Here is a 19,445-nt window from a genome sequence, read left to right on the forward strand (position 1 = left end):
CAAGACATCCCCCTCTAAAGAGCCTCACTCAGCCTGAAATAAAGCTATTGACTTACTCCGGTGTCTGCTTTCCAAAACAAGTAACGACTTAAGGTCAGAGGATGGGAAATACTGCTAAGTCATTAAGTTCACCGACTCCCCCAGAGAAAGAACATGACTGGTTTACACATTGATGCCTGTTTCCTCAGCCGTTTAAAACTACACAGGAGCCGGGCTCTTCCCATGGCCCCATCCAATACACACAAGCCCCATTTCATGCACGTCTTGTCCCGTCATTGTAATCGGGTCATAGAAAGGCAACAGACTCACTTCTCAGCTGGAACCTTCCAAAAAGGCATAGTAACCTGGATTCCGTTTCCAGACAGAGTGAGGAGGATACAGCTAAGGAAGGGCAGCATTTTCAAAGCCTCTCCCCGCCTTAGCACGAACTATTTCTAGGTCATCAGTCTGTCCTCCTTGGTTTTGTCTGCCTGTTTCAGCACCATTCGGCACAGTTGGAGATCCTACTGCATGTCGGGCTGGCTCTGGAAGCCATTTGCCATGCTGACACAACTCTTGTGACAGAGGTTTGGAATTGCCATCTCTTCCGGCCTCTGGGTCTTGGGGCGTCCTGGACTCTTAGGTCTCAAACTGCAGATTTTGAGCTTGGTGTAGAATCTGGGGAACGAGGGACTCGAAAAATAATACACCAGGGGGTCCAGCATGCTGTTCATGTAAGTGAAGCTGAGGGTGACATGGAGGGCTACATGGACCGAGGGGTCACAGGCGCTCGAGGGCACCGTCCAGAGGAAATAGAGTCTGGCCGACACGCTGGGCAGGTAGCACGTGACGAACACAACGGCCACCACCATGATGAACCGGGTAGCCTTCTTCATCCGAGTCTGCCTGGCCAGCTGCCGCCTCTGCTTCAGGCTCCAAACGATCTTGAAGGAGCAAAACAGGATGATGCCGAGGGGCAGGAAGAACTCGAGCTGGAACATGATGTCGTGCCAGCCGTTGGCCGACTCCATGATGAAACTCTCGCAAGATATGGTCTTCTCATGCACACAAAGATGGTTCTCCATCAAAAGATAGAGAGTCCCCAGGATGACCATGGTCCAAAGGGCACAGACGATGCCAGCCGCAGTCCGGTTGGAGATGGTGTTCACCATGTGGTGGGGGTGGACCACTTTGAAGTACCTGTCCACGGCCACCACTGTGAGGAAGATGATGCTCCCCGCCCTGTTCATGGCCAGCATGAAGAGGGCCACCCGACAGGGAATGTCCTCGAAGGCCCATTGCCTATGTCTCCAGTAGTAGTCTGTCCGGAAGGGCAGGCAGATCATGAGAAGGAAGTCGGCCACAGCTAGGTTAAAAAGGTAAATAGTGCTCGGCTTCCAGGTCTTCATGTGAAAGCAGAAACCACACAGGGCGACACCATTGCCCAGCGCGCCAAGCACAAAGGCCAGGATCAGCAGCGGCGGCATCACCTGGGAGATGGGGTCCCCCTCGATGAGGCAGCACGACCCGTTGTCCATGGTGGACAGAGGATGGGGGGGCGTTCTGCGTGCCGGGTGGCCCCGGGAGTCCCCGCAAAGTCACAGATGCTCCCCTGAATGCTACCCACTCACCCGGCCGCTGGTTTTCTGACTTCTTCACCCCGGGATGCAGGTCCCGACTGCACGTGTGGGTGGACACAGCCACCGCTAGGCGAGCAGGGACTTCAGCCAGGAGATGAGAGACTCCGGGAGGTCCTTTCTCGGCTGGCTGTCCCACGCTACCTGTCTCCCCAGCAGGTGAAGCACGGAGCACGGCCGGGCTGTGACACGCAGGTGGTCATTTCTGGGGTGCGGCAGGCGGGTCCGGTGAGATTCATGCCCTAGAGGTGTCGCTGGGTCCAGCCCTGGATTGGTTTTTCTTTCCAGCCTCACTCTTGCTCTTCAGACTCCTGTGCTGGGGAGCGTGCAAAGCTGCCCAGAAGGCACGAAAAAAGCTTGTTTGTCCTCCCTCCCGGTGGAGAAATACAAACATTTCCTGGAGCCGTTCTGGGCCTCTGCCTTTGCTTTCCTCCCCTAACCTTTTGCCTGACTGCCCCGTTCTCTCCCCATCCCATGGGGCTCTCCCAGACGGTGCCAGAGGGGGAGGCTTTGCTCCAGAGCTCCTCAGAGCCATTTCCTCTGCCCACACCCCAAAAGACAACACTCAAAACTCAGAAGGGTCTGTGGAGGAAAAAAAGCTCTAAAAACAGCACTTGATGGCTGTTAGAAAAATTCTGTGAGGCACGTCTTCTTTCCTTCCCTCCATTCATACCTCCTGCCCTTTGCATCCTTCCCTGGGCCCAAGTGACCGGTTGCATAACTAGCAAGACCATGCAGTGGATCTGAGGTCACCTCTCATGTGTCTGTCTCCATACAACTGCCTCTTGGGGAGCCAGTTCCTCTCTCTGCTGTTTGCAAAAGAGGCTTTGGCTCTGAGTTTCTCACTGGCTGTTCAAAAAAGCCAAATACCAAATGATAGCTATGTTTTTAATTTTCACTACGTGCAGAGCCCATTGGTGGGGCAAGCGAGGGTCGGGCAGTTGGTCAAGGAGTCTATCTCTAAAATAATCACGGGTAAAATTAGACTGCACCCAAGAGCAGAGTCTTTGCTAAAATTTCCTATCCTTTGGCTTTAGAGGTGATCTATCTGCCCTGTGCCTTTCAGCTCCCAGCTCAGGAAAGGGGTACAGGGGCGGGAAATGCGTTGAGAGAATGCATATACTCCTTCTTCCAGAAGCTGATTTTTTTTTTAAGAGTTTATTTATTTATTTATTTGACAGAGAGAGAGAGCACAAGTAGGGGAAGCAGCAGAGGGAAAGGGAGAAGCAGGCTCCCAGCTGAACAAGAAGCCTGATGCGGGACTCGATCCCAGGACCCCGAGATCATGACCTGAGCTGAAGGCAGACACTTAGCTGACAGAGCCACCCAGGCGCCCCTTTTCAGACGCTGATTAAGGCAAAGGTCTTCCCAATGAATCCCGGACTCTAGATCAGCCCAACCACACTCCCCCTACCTCATCATGACTGTTGCCACCTCCCACCTGTGGAAACTATTGAGAGAGTTCCCTGACTGGTTTCCTTTCCTCTAATATATTCCCTGTAATTTCTTCCCACACCACCATGTGATTTTTCTAAAGCACAGATGGGATCATACCCTTTTTAAAAAAAAACTTCATTCACTCCCTCCAAGCTGCCACGGCGATTGCTATATGGCCTGTGAGCCAGACTGGGTTCTAAAGCCAGTTGGATTTGGGCCACACGTTTTAAAAACTTAGGACCGTCCTATAAAAACCTGGATTTCCAGACTCTCTTGGAAAACTGGAAGATCTGGCTGCTGTGGGCCAACAATCACACATAGTAACAATCAGCTGGAGCTGAGAGTAGCTGCTCCCCTGAGACAGGGTAAGCATTCTCCATTTTGCCCCAGTCCCCACCACTCCCTATTACCTGGTCAGCTTCACTCATTTACGTGCCTGGTCTCTGTGGGATTTTAAGTTTGCCACCTCTGCTCTAGGCTAAAGGTCACATTCCTCAGATTGGTATACAAAGCCCTTCACAGATGGTTCCCCAACTACCTTTCCAATGTCATCCTCCTACTTTTTCTCCTCACACTTTGTTAGTCTCATAACTTCTAATAAATAGGTGTGTCCATCGAACATGTTCACTTAGCTCCCCCACTAATCCAAGAGGTCTTGGGAGATAAAGTCCATGTTCTTGGTGAATACCTTAATATGGTCAGGCTGGATTTTTCAACAAGTGGAAAATATTCTTCGTTCTGTGGGAGCAGACACTGTCGAGATTCTTGTAAACATGAGTGTTTCCCTTTTCTCAAATGACTAACACGTGCCTCCTCTTTCCACGTTCTTGCCAAATCACCTTCTCTTTATCTTTGACTACAGAATTCTCTGGAAGGCAGAGGATTAAGGAAGAAAGGTTTCCATTTCCCTGAAAATCTGCTATTGATGATAGGGGAGGCTGTGCGTGTGTGGGGCAGGGGCATATGGGAACTCTCTGTACCTTCCTCTCAATTTTGCTATGAAGCTAAAACCTCTCTAAAAAAAGAAGTAGTCTGGGGTGTCTGGGTGGCTCGGTGGGTTAAGCATCTGTCTTTGGTTCAGGTCATGATCCCAGGGTCCTGGGATTGAGTCTCACATCAGGCTCCCTGCTCAGTGGGAAGCCTGCTTCTCCCTCTGGCGCTCCCCCCTGTTTGTGCTCTCTCTCTCTCTGTCAAATAAATAAATAAAATCTTTGAAAAAAATAAAATAAAGAAATAGTCTTAAAAATTTCAGGCCAAATTTTATTACTGATCTTTTTTTACTCCTAGCTACTGATCACAAAGCCTAATGCAAATTGAGGCTTTATTGATTTAAGAATGCATAGTCAATGAACCTATAAGGTGTTTTGCTAGATGCTTTAGGATCCCCCAAATGAGGAAGATACTATTCGCTGTCTGGAGCTGAGTGTTTAGTAGGGAAAATAAGACAACTATGTAAGTAACAATTTTAAGAAGCACACTGAATAAGCAGATTGAGGTAGTATTTTTCAAAATGTAGTAGACACACCACAAATGATATGTGAGGTTATTGTGGATGATCTGGTGTAAAATACATATATATTTTGACTTTGTAGCTACAACTTTACTTTAAAAATCTGTTTCAAAAAAATCCAACTGGTCCACCAGAGTTTTATGAATAAGGGGAATAAGGGAGAGCTGTTAAAATCTGTAGGGGCAGAAACGAAAGGAACAGACATTCCAGACCAAATGAAGAGTGTGGAAGAATTAAGAAGAGAGGCATTTGAGGAGTTTGCAATCTGGAGTCCACGTCACACAACCATGAGGAATAAAACGGTGCGCGTTGAGTGCAGCTGTTTTCCGGGACATTTTGAACTCAGTGGGAGTGGGGAGCCATTTTGGGGTGAGCGGCATCGTGAAAGATCAGGGGAATGGCTGAAAAAGAGGGGAGCAACAGGCTTTTGTCGTCCCCCTTCTCCTGCCTGCTCTGGAGCTACAGAGCTGCCACAGTTGCCCCCAGGAATTCTTTAGGCTCAAACCCATGTGTTCCCTCTAGCGTGGTCTGTGGTGAGCCACAGAGCCGGTATTACTGAGGAACGCGGGCCTCCAGATCACTGAAGCCCACTCCCTTAAGTACCAACACTGAAGAAAAAGGTTTCTCATCCTCTTCCTCAGATTCCACACCAGACAAAGGGAACACTTAGCACCACCCACGTAGCACAAGCCCTAAGCTTGGTTCCCTCTTCTTCCTCACGAACCACAGTCCCCAGTCTGTCAGCATATGCCCTAAATCTCTCTCCACCCACGTTGCTACCACTTCGGCTGGTCCGAGATTCTGGAGGAATGGGACCGTCTCCTGATGGGTCCTCCTGCCTCCTGCCTTGCTCCTCCTCCAGTCCATTGTCCAAAATTCAAATCTGATGAGGCTACTCACTTGGCTGAATGCTCCAGCGGCTCTCCTGTTGTCCTTAGCAGGGAATTCAAGATGACCGACAAGGCACGGCAGGAACTGGTCTGGACACCTCCCACAGCAGCGGTACTGTGTTTAGTATCCAAAGGCTGTCTTATAGAAACTTCTGGGGACATCCTTCCTTCCCCCAATCCTGGATAACTCCTCTTTTGTCAGCCTCAGCCTAGACCAGCATCTTCCAATAAAACTTTCTACAATGATGGAAATGCTCTGTAATATACATGTAGCTATTGAGCCCTTGAAATGGGGCTAGTGGAACCTGAATTTTCAATATTATTTAATTAATTTAAAGTTTAAAAGCCATATGTGGTTTGTGACTAACCCACTTCCTACAAGTGCCAAGCCTTCTGTGAATCTCCCTCTCCAGTCTGGGTTAGGCCCTCTTAGCCCCACTTCTGGTACCCATGTGCTTACCACACATTATTATTATTATTATTTTTTTTTAAAGATTTTATTTCTTTTTTGACAGAGAGAAACACAGCGAGAGAAGGAACCCAAGCAGGGGGAGTGGGAGAGGGAGAAGCAGGCTTCCCGCAGAGCAGGGAGCCCGATGTGGGGCTCGATCCCAGGACCCCGGGATCATGACCTGAGCCGAAGGCAGATGCTTAACAACTGAGCCACCCAGGCGCCCCTACTACACATTATTATTATTATTATTTAAAGATTTATTTATTCATTTTGGAGAGAGAGCGTGCCCTCGAGTGTGGGGAGGGGCAGAGGGAGAGAGAGAAACTCCAAGCAGACTCCCCGCCTGTGGAGCCCAAAGTGGGGCTTGATCCCAGGACCCCAAGATCACGACCTGAGCTGAAATCAAGATAGCCTGCCCAACCACCTGAGCCACCCAGGCGCTCCTTATCACACATTATTTACCTTTGTGTTTCCCTCTGCCTCTGTCTCTCTAAAGACATGAACTGGATTCAGCTTTGCATGCCCAGGATGCAGCCCAGTGCCTGACCCCAAGGGGACACTCAGTAAGTACACCTTGAATAAATGAATGACCTAATGAACAAATGAGTGTAGACCTCTGCAGTTTACTTATTCTCCCAGCTGTGAGGAGACACCACTGAACAGGAAAGGCAGGTTGAAAAAACTTCAGAACACACCTGCCAGACTGAGGGGGCGTGAGCCTGGGGCTCCTGGGCCCTGCATGCCTCCTTCTCCAGTGTTTTCTGAAATGACATCGCACTCTATATGTGACAGGGGTAGGAAGTGGACAATCCCGTGGGGGCCGCCTGGCTCGTGTCAGGAGGAGGAACAGTCCGTGGAGTGGGGTGCTGGAAAGACATCCTCCCCCTGTGTGTCCCACGTCTGACGCGGGATGTGGGCGATTTTGTTTCCACGTCAAGCAAGGCTCTGTGCCCCCAGCTGGGGGTCCCACAATTCAACTCAGTTCGGACACTGATTAGAGTTAGTGCAGACCCTACAATTTACAGGCTCCGTCTCATGGGACTGCCACCCCCCACTTCAGATGACAATTGCAAGTTGTAGGTTCCTGGGTTGCCCACAGTTTCTGTCTGACTTGGCTACAACTTGAGGTTCCCATGACCCCTCTTTGGATTCAATCATATGCTAAAGCAGCTAATAGAACTCAGGGAAACACTTGTTTACCAGTTTATGATATAATAAAGGATGTGATAAAGGATACAGATGAACAGCTGGATGAAGAGGTACATAGGGCGAGGTCTGGAGGAGCTTCTGTCTTCATGGAGTTGGGGTGTGTCACCCTCCTGGTTCATGGAGGCTCACCAGCCCAGAAGCCCCCAACCCCATTCTACTGGGATTTTTATGGAGGCCTCATCATATAGACAGGATAGATTATTAACTCCATTTCCAGGCCCTCTCCCGTCTCTGGAGGATGGGGGTGGGGAGGGGTTGAAAATTGCAAGCTTTTAATCATAGCTGGGTCTTTCTGGGCACCAGCCTCCCTCTAGGAGCTCCCCAAGAATCGCTTCATTCGAACAAAAGACACTCCAGGAAATTCCAAGGGATTTAGGAGCTCAGTGTCAGATGCTCCCATTACTCAGGAAATTCCAAGAGATTTAGGAGCTTTGTATCAGGAACCAAGGGCAGAGAGCAATATACATATTTCCTATTATTTCACAGGTAGAAATCCAGGGGCCCTGCTTCCCCAAAATGCCTTTCCTGGTGAGGGCCCTTAGTATGTGACTGTATTAGCTTCCTGGGGCCGCTCTAACAAATTATCAGAAGCTGGGGGAGCTTAAAGCAGCAGAGATGTATTGTCTCACAGTTTGGGAGACTAGAAGTCTGAAATGAAGGTGTCAGCAGGGTTATGCTCCCACCAAGGATTCTAGGAAAGAGCTTGTATCTTGTTTCTTCCAGCTTCTGGTGGCTGTCCGCACTCCTCGGCCTGTGACCACAACACCCCAATCTCGGCCTCCAGGGTCCCATGGCCTTCTCTTCGTGCCTCTTATAAAGACACTTGTCATTGGATTTAGGGCCCAGATAATCCAAAATGATCTCATCTCAGGATCATTAACTTAATTACATGTGCAAAACCCTTTTCCCAAATAAAGTCATATTCATATTCTCAGTTTTCAGGGGCGAGGATGTAGACATATCTGTTGTGGGGACGGCGACCATTCAACCCACAACCACAGCCCACTGCCCAGCCCATGGCAACCCATTGACCTTTCCAGTGTCAATGACTGCATCCTTGAATTCCTTTCTCTACCCAACTATTTCAAAATGTCCTCTCTGGAAGGGAGGAGGAATTACTGACCAGATTTAAGGACTGAATGATTTACCCTATGTTTTGTTTGTGTTGCTCTGTGAGGCTCCAGCCCAGGAGAGAGCTGGGGGCCCTACAGTTAAGCAGAGGGACATGGATTGCTTCACTGTGTGGTGGGTGGGGAGGGGTTACCCTGATCTGAAACAAGCTCTAACAGGAACTTCCTGGCCATTTCAAAATGAGTCTTAAAAATTGCAGACAATGGGGGCGCCTGGGTGGCTCAGATGGTTAAGCGACTGCCTTCGGCTCAGGTCATGATCCTGGAGTCCCTGGATCGAGTCCTGCATCGGGCTCCCTGCTCGGCGGGGAGTCTGCTTCTCCCTCTGACCCTTCCCCCTCTCATCTGCTCTCTCTCATTCTCTCTCTCAAATAAATAAATAAAAATCTTTAAAAAATTAAAAAAAAATTGCAGACAATGATTTTTGTGTACATATAAAGTGTAAGGGAAATTGAAGAGAGAGGGAGAAATTATAGAGTCAAAGAGCTTTAAGAGACATATTAACCAACTGTTTGTAATCTGGCTCAATTGCAATGCTTAAAAAGTATGAGGCATTTGGGGAGATCTGAGCACTGATTGGCTAATTAAGGAATGATTGCCAAATTATTGTCAATATGATAATGGTATTTCGGTTACGTTTAAACAAATAGCTCCTAATCTTTTTGAAATACTGAAAGACGTGTAGACAAAATGATTTGATATTTGGGATATGATTCAAAGGAGTCCAGTAGGAGGGGGGCAGAAATAAGAAAGGAGAGGTTATGAGTTGAGTTTTTGATTGTCGTAGCTGGATTGCGGGGACATTCATTGCCTGTTCTCCCTACTCGTATGTATTTCCCATAATAAAAGGTAAAAAAAAAAAAAAATTAAAAGCAACTTAAATCTTTATCAGTGGGGAATAAGATAAATTATGGTGACTTCATTCAATAAAGTACAGTGTACTTACTTTTTTTTTTTAAGATTTTATTTATTTGAGAGAGTGAGCTAGAGAGAGAGAGCACAAGCTGCATGGGGGTAGGGGGGGGGGGGGGGTTGGTAAGGCTGAGGGAGAAGTAGACACCCTGCTGAGCAGGGAGCCAAATTCGGGGCTTGACCCCAAGACCCTGGGATCAAGACCTGAGCTGAAGGCAGATGCTTAACCCACTGACCCACCAGGCGCCCCATACTGTGAACTTACTTGAAAAAACAACAACAGCAACAAAAAAGTAGCATTCATTTGTATAACAATCCCTTGGGCCAGGCCCTGTTCTAAGCATCTCTGCTATCCATAGAGAATGAGACTGAGTTATGAGTACTGACCCAGAAAGATGTCCGAGATAGGTTGTTAAGTGTAAAACAAAAACAAAACACCAAAAATGCATCTCAATTTGTGTAGCATAATCCCATTTTTGGAAGTTAAAAAATCATAGATAGGCCCTCGTATATGGCTGAAAGGAATGTATAATAATTTAGCTGTTGTGAAAAACAATTTAGGGCTTCCTCAAAAAGTTAAACATAGGACTACCATATGACCCAGCAATTCCACTCTTAGCTATATACTCCAAAGAACTGAAAACAGGACTCAGACAAATATTTGTTCATGAATGCTCACAGCAGCACTAATCACAATAGCTAAAAAGTGGTGTGATGATTTCTTTCATATGTCAACTTGGCTATACCCACATATTTGGTCATATATTTAAGATGTTCTGTGAAGGTGAATCTTGGATGAGATTAACATTTAAATTGGTGAACTTCTATTTTTTAATTTTTATTTTTTTATTTTTTAAAGATTTTATTTATTTATTTGAGAGAGAGAATGAGAGAGAGAGAGCACATGAGAGGGGGGAGGGTCAGAGGGAGAAGCAGACCCCCTGCTGAGCAAGGAGCCCCATATGGGACTCGATCCCAGGACTCCAGGATCATGACCTGAGCCGAAGGCAGTCACTTAACCAACTGAGCCACCCAGGCGCCCAAATTGGTGAACTTTTAAAGCAGACTGTCCTCTATGATGTGGATAGGCCTCATCCAATCAGCTGAAAGCTTTACTAGAATGAAGTCTGACCTCCCCCCAGGCAAGAAGGAATTCTGCCAGCAGATGGCCTTCAGACTTGACTGCAACGTCAGCTCTTCCCTGGGACTCCAGCCCGCCAGGCTCTCCTGAAGGTTTTGAACTTGCCAGTCTCCACAATTGCATAAGCCAATTCCTTAAAATATATCTCTCTCCAAATATATACATATCCTCTTTGTTCTGTTTCTCTGAAGAACTGTGACTCATGCAGGTGGAAACAACCCAAATGTTCATCAACAGATGGGTGCATAAACAAATCGTGGTATATGCATACAAAGGAAAATCATTCCACCATAGAGGGATGAAGTACTGATTCATACTACAAAGTATGTGTGCCTTGAAAACATTTTAAGTGGAGCAAGTCAGACACAAAAAGTAGCATATTGTATGATTCCGTTCATATGAAGCATCCAGATTAGATAAATCATGGAGACAAAAAGTAGATTAGTGTTTCTCAGGGACTGAATATGGGTAAAATGGGGAGTGACTGCTTAATGGCTACAGAGGGGGTGATGTAAATGTTTTGGAACGAGATAGAGGTGATGTTTACACAACAATTAACTAAATGCCACTGAATTGTACACTTTATTTTATTTAAAGATTTATTTATTTATGTATTTGACAGAGAGAGACACAGGGAGGGTGGGAACACAAGCAGGGGGAGTGGGAGAGGGAGAAGAAGGCTTCCTGCGGAACAGGGAGCCCAATGCGGGGCTCCATCCCAGGACCCTGGGATCATGACCTGAGCCGAAGGCAGACACTTAACGACTGAGCCACCCAGGCGCCCCTGAATTGTACACTTTAAATGGTTAATTTTATGTGAATCACAACTCAAAAAATATGTATATACAATTTAAAAACCTGGAATAATACATATTCTCAAGTTAGACTGCTTGGGTTTAAAGTTAATTCTCTCACTTTTTGGTTGTGATATCTTACAAGCTACTTCATTTCTCTAAGGCTCAATTTGTTCATGTGAAATGGAAACAATGCTACCCACATCACTCTAATATGAAGGCAAAATGAGTTAATCTAGGTAAAGTGCTTAGAATAGGGCATAACACAGTGTGGATGCTATCTATGGTTTAACTGATATCTCTATTATTATCATTATATGCACCAAACTGTTTTTTTTTTTTTTAAGATTTTATTTTTAAATAATCTCTATACCCAGTGTGGGACTCAAACTTACAACTCCAAGATCAAGAGTCACATGCTCTACCCACTGAGTCAGCCAGGCGCCCCCCCCTACTGAACTGTTAGTAGCACTCTGGAGAGGGGGAAACTTTCATTTTTTACTATACAGACTTCTGTTTTAATTTTTTTTTTTAATTGAGAGACAGAGAGAGCGAGTGTGCATATGTGAGGAGGGAGTGGGGGTGGAGAGGGGCAGAGGGAGAGGGAGGGAGAATCTCGAGCAGGCTCCACGCCCAGCTCAGAGCCCGTCGTTGGGCTTGATCCTCACAACCCTGAGATCATGACCTGAGCTGAAATCAAGAGTCAGGTGCTTAGGTGACTGAGCCACCCAGGAGCCCCAGTAATATTTTCATAATAAAAGAGAGATATAGGTAAATGTACTGCAACATGACTCAGACTATCAAGGAGCTTTAGGCCCTTTACATGAGGGAGTGGGAGGGTCTTTGGTTAGACTAAGCAAAGACAGGTTTCACTGCAAACTTAAAGCGCTGCCCATCATGATAACATTGTATCATCTTTGTAAATTAGTCTTCCTCTATGTTGAATATTTATGGGCCTCCTGTGGCAGGCCCTTGTGTCCCTTGTCAGTCCTGCATTGCAAGAAGAGCAAATGACCTTATTAAACATCTGCTTTTTGGAGAAGCAGAACAGGTTGGTCTCCATTAGCCTCTGTCATGCCTGCTCCTTGCCTATTATCTCAGTCCCCTGCCCTTTCTCCCTTTGAGCAGGGCTTCTGGGACCAAGAGCTCATATGATGGGGTTCTTAGATGCTGTTTTTGCCTTCCCAGCATCCATGTGCCCTCCTTTGCCATTAACACCCTGATTTCCTTTAGTGATCCCTCCATCCCTGGGGTTTGACCATCTCTGAGGTTTGGGAGGATTTGGTTCCATCCTTTGGCTTGAGGAATGGGCTTGTGCCCTGGCCTGGCAAATCAGATAATTTCATCCCCACCCCACAGGTGATTGGCTCAGGGGTGGGCACAGGACTTGAAAGGCTAATGATTCAGTGTCTTAGTCCATTTGGGCTACTGTAGCAAAATACCATAGACTGGGTGGCTTACGAACAATAGAAATTTATTTCTCACAGTTATGGAGGCTGGGAAGTCCAAGGTCAAGGTGCCATCAGGTTCACTGTCTGGTGAGGGTTTGCTTCCTGGTTCATTGCTGGCTATCTTCACTCTATGTCATCGCATGACAGAAGGAGGACGGGAACTCTCTGGGGTCTCTTTTATAAGAGCACTAATCTCATCGTAAGGGCTTCACCATCATGACCTAATCACCTTCCAAAGGCCCTGCCTCCTGTTACCATCATATGTTAGGATTTCAACATAGAAATTTTTTGAGGACACAAACATTCAGGCATCCTGGCAGATAATAACTTGAGTTGCTGTAACTATTGGAAAAGATAATCTCTCTTTCTTCGGGGATCGCTAAACTAGCAGAAACTAACCTAAGTATTTAGGGAATGTGAAGAAAGCATAGGGAAGGAGCCAAGAGATGAAAAGAGATGGTTTCTGGGCGCCTGGGTGGCTCAGTTGGTTAGGCGACTGCCTTCGGCTCAGGTCATGATCCTGGAGTCCCGGGATCATGTCCCACATCGGGCTCCCTGCTCGGCGAGGGGTCTGCTTCTCCCTCTGACCCTCTCCCCTCTCGTGCTCTCTGTCTCTCATTCTCTCTCTCAAATAAATAAATAAAATCTTTAAAAAAAAAAAGAAGTATAAATTGTCCTATTAAAAAAGAAAAAAGAAAAGAAAAGAGATGGTTTCCTTTAAAAAAAAACCAACATTTAAGAGGGACACCTGGGTGGCTCAGTTGTTAAGCATCTGCCTTCGGCTCCAGTCATGATCCCAGGGTCCTGGGATTGAGGCCCGTGTCCGGCTCTCTGCTCAGCAGTGAGTCTGCTTCTCCCTCTCCCCCTGCTTGTGCTCACTCTTTCTCTGTGTCAAATAAATATATAAAATCTTTTAAAAAAATAAATAAAAATAAAAAAACATTTAAATTTGAAATAATTTCACGCTTACATAAAAGCTGCAAGTCCAGTACAAAGTAAGTCCCATACATTTACCCAGAACTACCAAACATAAACACTTTTCACATTTGCTTTTGTTCTCTGAGAGAGATAGATTCTTTTTTTTTTTAGATTTATTTATTTATTTTAGAGAGAGAGGAGTAGGGGGAGGGGCAGAGGGAGAGAGAGTCTTAAGCAGACTCCTCGCTGAGTGGGGAGCCTGACATGGGGCTTGATCTCAAGACTCTGAGATCATGACCTGAGCTGAAACAAAAAGTCGGATGCTTAATTGATTGAGCCACCCAGGCGCCCTGAGATAGATTCTTGAATATGTTGTTTTATTTCTAGGATCTAGCCATGCCTGAAACTGGAATCTGCTCCTCGATTCTAAACCAGTTTGCACATCAAAGATCCAATTGCTCTCGAGAGAACAATTGTTGAAGGATATCCCTCCTTCAAGAAAGAAAGATGATAAGTAAAAACTCTCTTTTCAGAAAAAAAAAATGATTTTTTTTTTCAATTTAGACCAAGGCTAACAGATGAAGAATTTATTAGTTTTAAAGGTAGCTCATATGGCTTGGGAATAAACTGAGCCCAATTCACTAAGCAGTTCTCTTCCATGGGCATCTCGATCCACTGGTATGTTGAATTCAGTGGTGTGTATGGTATATGTCTGGTAATTTATTGCTAATAGGTATGAAAGTATTAGAATTTGAAATTTTATTTAACAAATGAGACAGATTGAAGGTTAAACCTATGATGTTTCTCTTTGGGCCAGTCCTTGTTCTTTTTTTTTTTTTTTTTAAGATTTTACTTATTTATTTGACAGCGAGAGAGAGAGAGAGAGCGAGAGAGAGTGCACAAGCAGGGTGGGAGGCAGAGGGAGAAGCAGACTCTCCAGTAAGCAGGGAGCCCAATGCAGGGCTCAATCCCAGGACCCTGAGATCATGACCTGAGCCAATGGCAGATGCTTAACCGACTGAGCCAGCCAAGCATCCTTGGGCCAGCCCTTGTTCTAAGAACTCTAAAATGCCTTCTTGAGTAGGAGAGAAAAAAAAAACAAAACAAAACAAGTGATAATCCATTGAATCTGCCATAGTTCATAGCAACGTATCTTACACATGAATTGTAAGTAATTGTGGAATTTATGAATTATTACTTTTTTAAAAAGTTTTATTTATTTAAATAATCTCTACACCCAACATGGGGCTGGAACTCACCACCCCAAGATCAAGAGTTGCATGCTTTTCCAACTGAGCCATCTAGGCACCCTAAAAATTATAAATTTTTAAATGTTTTTTTTTTTTTAAGATTTTATTTATTTATTTGACAGAGACAGAGACAGCGAGAGCAGGAACACAAGCAGGGGGAGTGGGAGAGGGAGAAGCAGGCTTCCTGCTGAGCCGGGAGCCTGATGTGGGACTCGATCCCAGGACCCTGGGATCATGACCTGAGCCAAAGGCAGTCGCTTAACCAACTGAGCCACCCAGGCGCCCAAATTTTTAAATGTTTTACATCTTAGCAGTCGTTTGGGGGTTTCTTCAAAATGTAGATTTTTTTTTTTTAATGCGATTGTGTTCCGCAAGGGCATAATGTCCATAGTATGTGTTACAGTGGGGGGAAAATGTTGGGAAACATTAGGCTAGAAGAGGTCTTCATAAACCCCTAAACCTACGTGTTCATCAGAACTAATTTGAAAGTGACACTCCGATGCAAACTGGCTTAAGCAAAAAAGGGAATTTGTTGACTTTTATAACCTAAAGGTCCAGGGTTAGAGCTGATTTCGAAATGTGGCTGGAATCAGGGGTCAATATTCTCAGTCTCTCAGCTCTGCTCTCCTTCATATTGACTTTATTCTCAGGCCACATGGTGGCAAGATGACTGCCAGCAACTCTCGCTCATCTTCTGAGACTCAGTCCCATGAGCAGGAGAGAACGTCTTTTCTAGAAGCTCCCTCAAAAACGTGCTGGAATTCACTGTGATTGATCTACCCTTGAATTATTTAATCACTGCTAGTAACAGGGTACCGTGGGCTGATTGTCTTAGACCTGGGTCACATGCTCCGCCTCTGGACGGGGGTTGTGAAGGTCCAATTGAACCACGTGGGTATAGTAGGGAGGAGAGAGAAAACCCTTCCAAACTAAAATGGGCCTGTTACGGAGAGTGGATGCTAGAAAGGCAATCAACAAATACCCAATTGACCCCAAGTAACCATCTTGAAAATGCCCAGAAGGAACCAGGTAGTAGAAAATGTCTGGCTAAGGGCCCGTCTAGCCCCAACAGTGGAAAAATAAAACCCATGACTTCTTGAAAAAATAGATGATCTTATGATAAGGTGTCACCTGTGGTAAGAAGTCACTTCTAATCCAAGAAGCCCTAGGAGAACTCTTTCATTCTCTTTGCTAGGGGACTTCTCAGAAAGTGAGTGTCAGAATGCCCCTTTGTCCATGCTTCGTCTGAATGACTGGTCTTGCAACATTATTTCCCCATCATCCTTTAGCAAGGGCTCACCCATTTGTTCCTTTTTCAGTCATGCTTTGCTTGACCACAGGTTTCCCCCTTGTGCTAAAGGAAACATCTAGGGGCACCTGGGTGGCTCAGTCGGTTAAGTGTCTGACTCTTGATCTCAGCTCAGGTTTTAATCTCAGCTCAGGTCTTGATCTCAGGGTTTTGAGTTCAAACTCCACATTAGGCTCCATGTGGAGCCTATTCAAAAAAGAAAGGAAATGTCTAGCTTTCTTTCTTTTTCTGGCTCTTTGATAGTATAATTTAGGAGTGCATTCTGTAGTATAATAGAAAACACTACTGCACTGGTTTAAACTGATTGGGGGAGGGGGGGAAGAGTAGGAAATTTTCATAATAGGGAGCCGTGGAAGGGAGGCACAAGAACTGATCCAGTAACTCAATAATGCTATCAAGAACACAGGCTTTTTATACATTTCCAATCCCAAATCCTTAGCATAGGTACCCTCATGCTCAGGCTAGATCCTCATGGTTGCAAGATGGTTTATGTTCATGTTGCAGTCAGAAAGAAGAGAGAAAGGTCAAAGGTGTGTGTGTGCTGTTTTTGTTTTGTTTTGTTTTGTTTTTTTAATGTGAGGTCTTGTCTTTTTATTGGAGAAGTATTAAATGATGAATTTCTAAAAGAATAAAAGCATGACTCTTATCATAAAATAAACAAGTGTCAAATATTTTATTTCACTGATTAATTAATAAGGAAATCAGTAAGATGTTGAAACCAGTTCAAAGGAGAATTCTTGAAAACATTCGCACATAGGCAATGATATACACATACACAGGCAATCTGGAATGCTACAGTGAATTTACAGACAAATGGAAAGTTAGTCAACAGAGAAATAATCGACTGCAGCTCCACCAGACACAATTCATTTGCATTTCTATGGACAAGAGCCAATTGCATTCCTATCAGTTTTCCACAATTTACAAAATTGTAAAATAGCTCAAAGATAGTGAAAGTTGGAGATGACACCAAAGAGTGCTAGGACACCATATATTTGTCCATTTAAAAATCTTTCACTATGTTTCCTGATAGAAGGGATGCCTCCCCCCCCCCAATCTACCTATATCTCATTGACCAGAGCTGCGTCATATAGTTACCTTCGCTGCAAAGGAGGCTGGAAATCAAGCCTCTAGCTGAACACACTGCTCTCTCAAGCGAAGTAGGATTCTGTTAGTAAGGAAGTCTGCCTCATCTATATACCCACTTGATGTAACTGCACTAGATTATTTAATAATTTTTAGCATACATGAGTATGAGGATGACTACAGTGGACATCTGTTGTTTTGATACTTTAATGTCATTCCCCCTTCTGATCACAGTACCTCATATTTCCTTTAGGCTGTACCCTGTCTCCACTCTCTAAACCCAGCTCTAAAGGTAGACGCTTGACTCTGGGCTTGTTTAGTTACAGTGATTGATTTAGGACTGGATGCAGCTGGAGCCAGGCCAATTAGATTCAATCTTTGAAATTTCATTGGAATGAAAGTGTGATTTAGGTTAGAAAATAGTAATATTTAAGCCTAAGGTGTTTAGTCAATTTCCTGACAATGCTTGGTGCACAAGTGGATTCCTATGTTCTTTGCAATAATCCCACTGCTCCTCAAAGAGTCTGTGGCTTCCTGGTGAGAAACCTCCGGGAAGTTTCTTTATTTAGTATGTTGCTCCTGCTTTTAGAATTTGAGAGCTTATAGGCTGTAGTGTGTGCTAGAAAGTTCAAGTCTGGGTTTGAATGCCAGTGGTGTCAGGCACAGTCTGCCCAGAAAGTAACCCCATCTAAGTATTTAAAGCAGGGCAGGGGCGGGGGTGGGTGGGTTCATTCAGGGGATTAGTTACCTGGGGAATAAAGTGTTGAAAAGCTAACCAGACGGGGTTGAGGCAATTCAGAGATTAACAGCAGCAAGAAGCCACCAATCACCACTGCCAGGCTACAGATTAGATCTAGGAGGACATTATGTTACAGGTACCCAGGGTCTGGGATCCCCTAACAATACAGAGGGAGAACCAGTTACATCAAAGATGCTGCTCACAGGGGCGGGGTGGGATGGCTAGGAAGGTGGCTGTTCCTATTGCTGCCTCCTGCTGGCTGAACCTAGCTGGAAGCTCAGGAGTAAGAAGGCCCGGGAATGTAGTCTCTGGGGGTCCAGCACCCCCCTTTTTAAGAAGCAGAACAGGAAAAGGGTGAGGAATGGAACTGAAGCCATTGGGTCCACTACACAGGACTGGCCACTAAGCCATATTTCATCACATCTAAGATGCCATTGATTATGGGATGCCATTATTTTATGCACCACTAAGGAAGAAAAAAGCTGCCAATTAAACTATGATACAATGCTAAAACTTCATCCATTGCAATGTGTCTTGGTATGAGTTATTAAAATGTGAAAAAATATGCATCTTAAGATCAATAAAATATGCTATTAGCTGTGTGATCTTTTTTTTTTTTTTAGAGATTTTATTTATTTGACAGAGAGAGAGACAGCGAGAGCAGGAACACAAGCAGGGGGAGTGGGAGAGGGAGAAGCAGGCCTCCGGCCGAGCAGGGAGCCCGATGTGGGACTCGATCCCAGGACCCTGGGATCATGACCTGAGCCGGAGGCAGACGCTTAACGATTGAGCCACCCAGGCGCCCTAGCTGTGTGATCTTAAGCACATGTCAACTTAATTCATTTCCACCTTTGAGCTACGATTTTACCATCTGAAATTGAAGACAATACCTACCTCATAGGGTTATTGTAAGGATTAAATCAGCTAACACTTTTAAGACTGTTAAGTTTAGGAAGAGTAGGCACTTTGTCTCTTGTTCATTGTATCCCCTGTGCCTAGCACAGTGCTTGGCGCATGATAGGAACTCAAGAAAGTTTTGTGGAATGAATCCACATGGACTCTGTATTCCCAAATGATCGGGTTATTGGCACATAGTGACAGGTGGGTGTCAATAAATGGAAGTTATTATTGGAACAGAAAACTATTATTATTGGAATCAACCATGTTTGGGAACAAGATCTTCTTTGACTAGTTACTTAGAATTGACTCTTCTGTGGGGGAGTGGGGGGACTCCTCTTTTATTTAAGAAAGATGTCAGAGTGGAGGCCACAGTCTCTGGTGGAAAAGATTATGCCAGATGGCTTTGTGCACACAAAGTAAATCGTGAGCAGAAAATTTAAGGGTGGTGGTAGTGGTGGCAAAAGAAGTTGGCAGGGAAGGAGGGGAATGAGGTGGGAGACAAAATATAGAAGAACAACCTCCACCAGCTACAAAGCACGTTTTGGTCATCATTTTCCTAACCCTCACAGGTCTGCAAGCACTGTAGTGTTGTTCCCATTTCACAAATGGGACTCAGGGGGAGCACGGTTAGGAAGGGATTTTCCCGAATGAAAACAACCAGATGGAAGCAAAGCTAAGACGCCCCGCGTGTGGTTATGT

The 19,445-nt window shown here is 45.3% G+C and overlaps 1 protein-coding gene across 1 annotated transcript; it reads right to left on the minus strand.

Annotated features, from left to right (window-relative positions):
- Window positions 1-446: 446 nt before the first annotated feature.
- On the minus strand, window positions 447-1,517 carry HCAR1 (hydroxycarboxylic acid receptor 1). The gene has a single exon (XM_021698669.1). The coding sequence runs from the start codon at window positions 1,515-1,517 to the stop codon at window positions 504-506; it is 1,014 nt and encodes a 337-aa protein (XP_021554344.1). The 3' UTR covers window positions 447-503.
- Between the last annotated feature and the right edge of the window lie 17,928 nt (window positions 1,518-19,445).

The sequence above is a fragment of the Neomonachus schauinslandi genome, chromosome 14 (genome assembly GCF_002201575.2).
Source record: "Neomonachus schauinslandi chromosome 14, ASM220157v2, whole genome shotgun sequence".
NCBI classification, from domain to species: Eukaryota; Metazoa; Chordata; class Mammalia; order Carnivora; family Phocidae; genus Neomonachus; species Neomonachus schauinslandi.